The 7,945-nt window shown below is 49.3% G+C and overlaps 1 protein-coding gene across 1 annotated transcript; it reads right to left on the bottom strand.

Moving 5' to 3' along the window:
- Positions 1-4,862: 4,862 nt before the first annotated feature.
- LOC101571395 (olfactory receptor 14I1) lies at positions 4,863-6,730 on the bottom strand. The gene is made up of 2 exons (XM_012516834.1): positions 6,710-6,730; positions 4,863-5,789 (listed from the first exon to the last, which is right to left on the bottom strand). Exons 1-2 carry the CDS (start codon positions 6,728-6,730, stop codon positions 4,863-4,865), a joined length of 948 nt encoding a protein of 315 aa, XP_012372288.1.
- Positions 6,731-7,945: the final 1,215 nt, after the last annotated feature.

Raw genomic sequence — 7,945 nt, 5'->3', positions numbered from 1 at the left:
GTTTAACTGGCAATGTCAGAAATTATTGACCTGGGAGTCCCCCACAGCTCAACATAACAGCATGGCTTTACTTCCTATATTTCGTCTTCATACTTTTCTACTGGATGGTTAAGACCAAGGTAAAGCAGGACCTGTGCAATGAGAGTTGTAGGTTTTTGGTCTGAGAAGGTCAGTGAAATCCCCTCAGGATTTATCCATATGAGAACATGTACTGTAACGTCATGTACCTTGGTAGTGTCCAAATTTTCTGATCAAGAAGATTATGGGGCCAAAGAGGAAAGTGATCGATGACGTAGAGTGTGCCTAAGGAGAGTCACATGGGGAGAAAACACTCTCTCAGGCTTTCACAGAGAGCACATTGGCCAAGCAATGGCCGTGACTCATCCACATGGCTGCACTGACAAAGGTTCTACAATCTGAGGTACAGGATCTCAGGATAAATCCTGAGGGGATTTTACTTTTCTTGACAGCAGCCTGCTAGCGGGAATGTGAGGCTGGCTGTCCCTGCTCTGACTGCCACGTCCCTGACCCTTGTGATGGATCTCTCAGGAAGGGGAAAGCACTCCTGCTGCGGGCGCAGCTCTGCCGTGGAGCCTGCCTGCATGCCGAGGGCTGCGGCTTGGGCCTCCCTCTCCCGGGTGACACCTCTGACGTCAGAGTGCCTTTGCTCACGTGGCCTGGTGCCGGCTCCTGTGCTGTGCCTCGGCCTGGGACAGTGGCCTTTTCTGCCTTGATCACTCAACGTAGCAGTCTCATGTCGCACCCAGTGCGTGAGCTGCCGCGGTATTTACAGGTGTGTGCTTTCCCGTGGAGCTGCAAAGGACCATTGGGGGATGTGCTTCCTTCTTGGCAGTAAGAGCTGTAAGATTCAGTAACTTACGTTTTATTTCAGAAGGGCCTTGACAGTCTCCGGATCTGCACTGTGTCTGTCCTTTGCCTCTAGACCCCCAAAGTCTTAACCAGGTCCCGCACATGATAACCCCTCGTGGTATCTTGGCTTCTTTTTGGAGCAAACATCCAAATTGACATTTTATCTGTCCTACATGAATGGTAATAATTTATAGTCTTTTAAAAGTCATTATGTAGAAGAGTACAGTTGCTCACTTAGTTACTAATTACCAAAAATGCGATAACACTTTTATGCTGAATGTAAATCAGCCTGTCCCATTCAAAAAATACACAAAACTTAACATTCCCACCACTAATACATGGGGACACATCTATTCTCATCTCTATTGGCCTTAGACATCATTTAACATCTTTTAGTGTCACTGGCTGCGCTCATGACAATGATCTCCAGCTTCGGAGGCTTCCAGCAGTAAAGGGCCCATCTCCTGGCCTGACAGGGCTGTGGAATCGCCAGCCATCTCTTTTCCTCATGAGCACAAGGCAGAGCCCATGGAGAAAATGGGCAGGTTCTGTGGCTGCGCTCAGAAAGGCTACACATCAGTCACCAAACTCCAAGTGACACCGGGGATGAGAGAAGCCAGGCAGCTCCGGACAAAGGCTTTCAGCCACACTCTCAGAACTTCTCTTTCCCTCGCGGAGCTTGTGCCCTCATTCTGGCTTCTGCCTGCATCCGACCCCAGTGCTTCCCCCTTCAGTGACAGCAAGGGGACTTAGGGCTGGAGCCCTACCCTTGCCATGTGTAATCCAAGGTGGACGACATAGTCTCACTTCCACACATGACTATTCTCTCAGCATTGCTAGGAGAAATTCTCCAGAACAAAGGCCAGCTCATCCGGGAGAGCGCCTCTGGGAATGCACGAAGCAGTAGGAATGAGCGCTGCCACAGAAACCCGCAGGCCCCGTGAAATAATAATCCACAAAGCTGAATTCATCCCCACAAAACCCACACGCCCCTCTGTTTACCCCACTGTGAGCTCCACTTGTGCAGAGAGTCAAGCATTTCAGTCTTGCCCTGTATCTAGTCACTTGCCTTTCTACACACCTATGACTTTAGGTAACTAAGGATTGTGGTGTGAAGAATCTCCATCTGCCTCTGTGTTTACATGGCATAATAAATTTGATGCATATTGGTTTTAGATTTTTAAGGCTATACTTTTTAAGGTTTAAGTTAAATTCATGACCAGTGAGGGAGGCTCTTGGCAGCATGCTGATTCCGCAGGGCTCAAGCTGGTGAGTTGCCAGCTGTGGGTGAGTGGAGCCAGCAGGGACATGACTGAGAAGGTGGACGATGAAGGTGCAGTGAAAGTGAGAAGCGGGTCACATTCCCATGTGGCCCTGCATTTGGTCTTCTTTCTCTGGGGGACTGGTAGGAGCCCTAAGGTGGGCAGGAAGGGCAACTGCATGTGGCCCAGTCTGGGGATGGAACGGTCCCAGAGACAGCTGGAAACACAGGTCCTTGCGGTGTTGGGACCCAGGAGACCGGAAGTCAGGGCTGAGCCTTTGGCGGTGCTGTTGACCTCTGTGAGGACGTGGCCTCCCCTTCTCCATGCTCCGATAATGCCAAGTCTGCACCTGAGCGCTGCTGTACTGAGTCCTCGGTACTGAACTCAGTGTGCTGGGCTGGGGCGCTCTCCCCTTATGCTCGAATTCCACCCAGTGAGTTCTCAGGAGTCTAGGAAGCTTCTGAGTAATTGGCTGTAAAAGACGGAGAGAAACTGAGGAAGCAGGCCTGCTGGGTGGAGCAGAGATGCAGCACAGAGCTGAGGGAGCGGCCTCCCGCTGGCCTCCAGAAGGCAGCAAGCTCTGCAGCCAGGAAAGAGGAAACCAAACCAAAACAAAACATCGCTGGACCCCAAGTCCTGGTGGCAGAGAAAATCTACCAGAATAGCTCACAGGGGATGGGGTGCTACCCTGCACACCCTCTGGGTGGTCTGTAAAGGAAGGGCTTGGGCTGGAGACCCAGGGAGACCAACAGAGCAGAATAGGCAGCACAGCCCAGGCACAAACTCCCTGGAGCGCTGGAGGTGGCCGCTGGCAGGAGAGGCCTGTAGCTCTTCTGGACTAAGCACCTCCCTCACGGAAAGCAGGATAAATTGTCCTAATGCTGTCCAGCCTCACCTGGTGCTCCAGTTCACAGTGGGTTCTGTTTGCCCACTTCTGTCTTCGCTCATCCACAGTCTCGCCCGACTCCTGCCTGTGTTGGGTTTGTGCATAACTTCATCTTGTGGCTCCTCTCACCTATGTCCTTTACTTCTTCCTCACCTTTTCCTGTCTCACAAACAGTCAAGACGCCCTAAGCAGGACACGGCCTTAGCGCCCAGTTTTGCACCCCCAACCAAGGGCTGTCTCCCGGGGTCTGTGACTGCAGCGTCTGGTAGGTCACCGTCTGCCCCTGACTGCTCTCCTCCCCTCTCCTTGCCTACTTGAGGTCCCTTCCCTCCCTCTTCGCTCTCTCCTTTCACACTCTCCCTTTCCTCCCACTTCTTTTCTGGCATATAAGTACTACAGTTGAAACTCAATTCTTCTCTGTTTTCAGTTTCAGAGCGCATCTCAGGGGCATGGTGCCTGAGTGTCATTACTGTGCTGTCTCTGCTGTGCCTCTCCTCGACTGGCAGGTTCTCAGGCTCCAGGGGCTCAGGCTGCGCGGTCCTGGGCTTCTGCTACAGTGCTAACTGGATGCACTCGGTGCAAAGACCTCCTTTCCGCTCGAGTCGTCTGCCCCTCTTCCCCACCTCTGTACACACCCTTCCACATGCCTTCTCCCTGCCTCTTACTTCTAGATATAAAAGCAAAATCATCAAAACCCAGTTTCTCTTTCTTTGATTTTGTTTCTTTACACTCCCCTTGGTTTATTAGCTTTTTTCTTCTCTTCCTTGAGTCTACCTCCCAGGCTATTCCCTGTCATTACTGATCCCATGTCCTCCAGAGTTACTGAAAGTGTGGAGGCTGGAACTCCGAGTAGGAGAGTATATTCTTCTGCTTGCCTGCAATTTTAGTCTTGTGCAATGAATTTGCATAGTTTTGACCAGAAAAGTATGCAATGTAATGACATGGTTTGCCAGTACTGGATTCATTTATGCTAAATGCTGAGGCCAAGTAGAGATTTGGAAAATTTAAAAATTCTCTCAGCAAACTACAAGATCACCTTGTATTCCTGATAATTTGCAGTGGGAAATTTCGACCTGTTGCTCCCTTGTATCTCAAGTTTCTTGTCTACAAATCTAGATGGCACAAAAACTACTTTGAAAAGAAAAACACCCTAATTTGTAGTGTCATTGTGATGGCAACTGAACTCATACGGACATGTGAAATATTTTTACCCATCTTATGTAGAATCAATATTATAAACATCAGATTTGTTGCTATTATAGTAATTATAACAGTTCAAAGGAGAAAGATGATACTTTCAATTGATGTATTGATGAAGCTTTGTCATCTTGATAAGTTAAAGTAAATAATTGTGTGAAAGAAGTATGTAGTTAAAATATTGGAAAAAAAGTCTAAAATAGCACACATTCCTGTCGTATGTAACCGTGCTGCTTGCGGTGGCCTCTGTACCCAGCAGATGTGTTCTGGGGCCTCCAGAAGATGACCACAGCAAACTTGGGGAACAGAAGTGCGCGCCTTTTCTCTCCCGCGGGCCGCAGGCTCCTAGATGCCTTTGCGAGGCTCTGAGGCTGCGCAGAGTGAGACCGGCGCAACTTGGCGGGCGCAGTGACACAACTTCCAAATACTTCGAAAGAACATGCTTTTATTTCCTTCAAAAAATGCCTACAATTCTGTCTAAACGCAGCACAGCAAGTCCTCTTTTCTCCAATTCAGCAAAAATTTCGCCCTTTTCCCTCGTTGCCCGTTGCTGGAAGGCTTTCACCCACGCGTCTCCTCTTGGGGCACCGCTGTCTTCTGGTCCTCTCATTGCTCGCCAGCCGGCACCCGCACGAGCAGCTCGCCTTTCATGCAGCCCGCACCCTGCCCACCAACCTCCGCACGGCGGCTTTGATCTCCTTGCTTCTGAGGCTGTAGATGATGGGGTTCAGGCAAGGAGGCAACACCGTGTAGGCCAGAGCGACCGCCAGGTCTTGAGTAGAGGAGGGCTCTGCGGTCGGCCCCAAGGCGGCGAAGAGCCCTGTGACGAGGAAGAGCAGGGTGATGGCGAGCTGCGGGGAGCAGGTGGACAGGGCTTTGGCCCGGCCTGCCCCCGACGGCAGCCGGAGCACGGCTGAGAAGATGCGGACGTAGGAGACGACCATGAGAACAGAGCAGCCCAGCACCAGGCACGAGCTCAAAGCCAGCGCCACGAATTCTACCAAGAACACCTCACAGGAAACCAGGGCCAGCACGTGAGGGATGTCGCAGAAGAACTGGTGGATGGTATTGGATCGACGAACAGGCTCCCAAAACATGTTGCCAGTGTGGACTGAGGCGTAGGAAAAGCAGCTCAGCCAGGCGACAGCTGCCATCTGGTGGCATCTTTCTGGTGTCATCTCAGCACCATACAGGAGCGGGTGGCAGATGGCCAGGTAGCGGTCGTAAGACATGACAGTGAGGAAGGCCAGCTCAGCGGAGGCGAAAGCAAAGAAGAAGTAGACCTGGGCCACACAACCCAGATACGAGATGGCGGTGCTGTGGGTCAGGGAGCTGTGGATCGCCTTGGGCACCGTGACAGAGATGTAGCACAAGTCCAGGGAGGAGAGGTGCTGCAGGAAGTAGTACATGGGTGACCGCAGATGCCGATCGAAAGTGACGGCCGTCACGATGAGCAGGTTCCCTGCCAGCGCCGCCAGGTAAACCAGCAGAAACAGCCCGGCGTGCAGGAGCTGCAGCTCGGGGGCCTCAGAAAAGCCGGTGAGCAGGAACTCTGTCACCACGGTGAGGTTCCCCTGTGAGGAAATGTGCGACAGTTTGACATGAGGTCATGAAACAGGAGTGCAGGACTGCAGAAACCACGTTCTCCTCCCGCAGATAAAGGCCACGGGTATGCTCCGCACCCTTATGCAGGTGGGGTGGCGGGTGGCAACTTCCATAGCATGCAAACAATTCTGAGATATGCCCAAGACAAAAATAGACTTGCGTATTTCCAGAACATTTTCATTTGTACTGCTCATTTGCCACCCAGCCCTTCATAAACATGAAGGTAAGACTTTTCCCTGGCAATATGGTGCACACCTGTGATCCCAGCAAGTTGGGAGCTGAGGTGGGAGGCTCACAAGTTTGAGCCTAGTCTGGACAACTTAAAGACTTCGGGAGACTCCATATCTAGGAAAAAAAAAAGATCTAGGGATGTAGACCATGTGAAGCCCCCAGGCTTGCTCCCCACTGTCAGAAAACAAAGATGAGAAAACAAAAACAAGAAACAAAAAGAATTTGTCCATCAAATAACCTAGGGTGCTTACTAAAATGTAGTCTCTTCCCTGGCAAGCATGAGGGCCTGAGTTCAATCCCCCGTTTAAAAAAAAAAAAAGAAATATAGATTCTCAGATCCAAGGCAAATACACTACATAAAAATTTATGGTATAAACCCCTCCCTCCCTTTTTGAGGGCCAGAAATCAAACTCAGGACCTCATGCTTGCCAGGCAGGCACTTGTGCTGCTGAGCTCTATCCCCACCATAGTGTCTAATCAACACTTTCCCTCATCCATGTCTCTGGCTGATTTTTGAGTACTGAGGTTTGTAGTTATAACTGGCTCCTCATTCTCAGGAGACTTGGACTCAGTCCTTGCTAGATAGCTATTGAACACCTTTGGTGGCAGAAATGTTAAAGAGGGTGCTTTCTCCTTAAGCAGTGGGGCGGAAGTGTACCAGGACTTTAAAGCATACCATGTCGGGCTCTATTTTGAAGAGGAAAGCTCATCTTGTCTGAATGCACAAGGCACCAGGACAGTGTTAACTACAAAGCCACAGCACTTACGTGACGCCTTGTCTGGGGTAGGTGTTGTCTTCTGGAACATAAGCAATTAATATTCATAACATTGTGATGAGTTGAATGTTTATAGAAGGAGGCGCTAACAGAGCAAGCTCAGATGTCTCGGTCAATGTGACCCCAAGAGCCGGAGCCCAAGCCCGAACCAGGACCAACACCTGGCGGGCTGTGTCCAAGAGGCGCCCCTAGTCCTGCGCCCCACTCCCTGTAGCACTTGGGGAGTAATCTGGACCAATGAATTTTAAAAAAAATGAATGAATATTTCTCTATGTTTGTCAGACTATTACATGTGCCTTTCCCCAGTAGTGTCGGTTGCGTACTTAAAATACGTGTGTCTTTATCAAAGTTCTCTGTGTGCTCTGCTCTGGTTCTGACTCTGAAATATTTCACTGAAATCAATGTGTGAAGTTGTTTCAAATGAGAGCCAATTTTAGAATCATTTTAAAATCAGGGTACTGATTTCAATCCACTTTACTTGGCCACTTCTTTCCACTAGTGACTGAGTCTAGGAAGCACACAGCTGCTCCGCTTTACAGCTGGGCAAGGGCATATGTTACCACTGGTTATAGACATGTGGAAACCTACGGCTTACGACAGATTTTGGAGACAGTCTTTCGAAAGGATATGAATAGGATGGCTTAAATATTTTGTCATACCCTTAATTGGAAAGAATCATACATCATGGTCAGCAGCTGGGTGCTAAGTACTTGCAATATGGGTAACAAAGGACCATCTTTCACAAAAATACTATAAAAACATAATATAAAAGAAAAATGTGAGCAAAACATGTGGACAAGCAGTTCATCAAATCGAAAATCTAATGACCAATTACCAATGTAAAAATAGATCCAAAGGACAGGCACAGCGACATGCTTGTGATCTCAGCAGTCGAGAGGCTGAGGTAGGAGAATTGCCATGCGTTCCAGGCCAGCCTGGGCTACACAGTAAGCTCAAGGCTAGCCTGGATTACACAGAGGAATCCTGTCTCAAAACAAAACAAAACAAAACAAAACAAAACAAAACAAAACAAAACAAAACAAAACAAAACAACAGCCTGATTTTACTTACAGAAGTATGAATGGAAAATTTGATTAGGTGCTGTTTGTGCTCACTGA

The sequence above is a fragment of the Octodon degus genome, unplaced genomic scaffold, assembly GCF_000260255.1.
Source record: "Octodon degus isolate 3935 unplaced genomic scaffold, OctDeg1.0 scaffold00129, whole genome shotgun sequence".
Taxonomy (NCBI): Eukaryota; Metazoa; Chordata; class Mammalia; order Rodentia; family Octodontidae; genus Octodon; species Octodon degus.
This window is presented reverse-complemented; position numbering and strand designations above follow the sequence as displayed.

Coding starts and splice junctions, on each gene's coding strand:
- LOC101571395 (XM_012516834.1), bottom strand. CDS start 6,730: ATGGTATGCTTTAAAGTCCTG. Junction 5,790..6,709: donor TGGTATGCTTTAAAGTCCTG/GTACACTTCCGC, acceptor ATTTCCTCACAG/GGGAACCTCACCGTGGTGAC.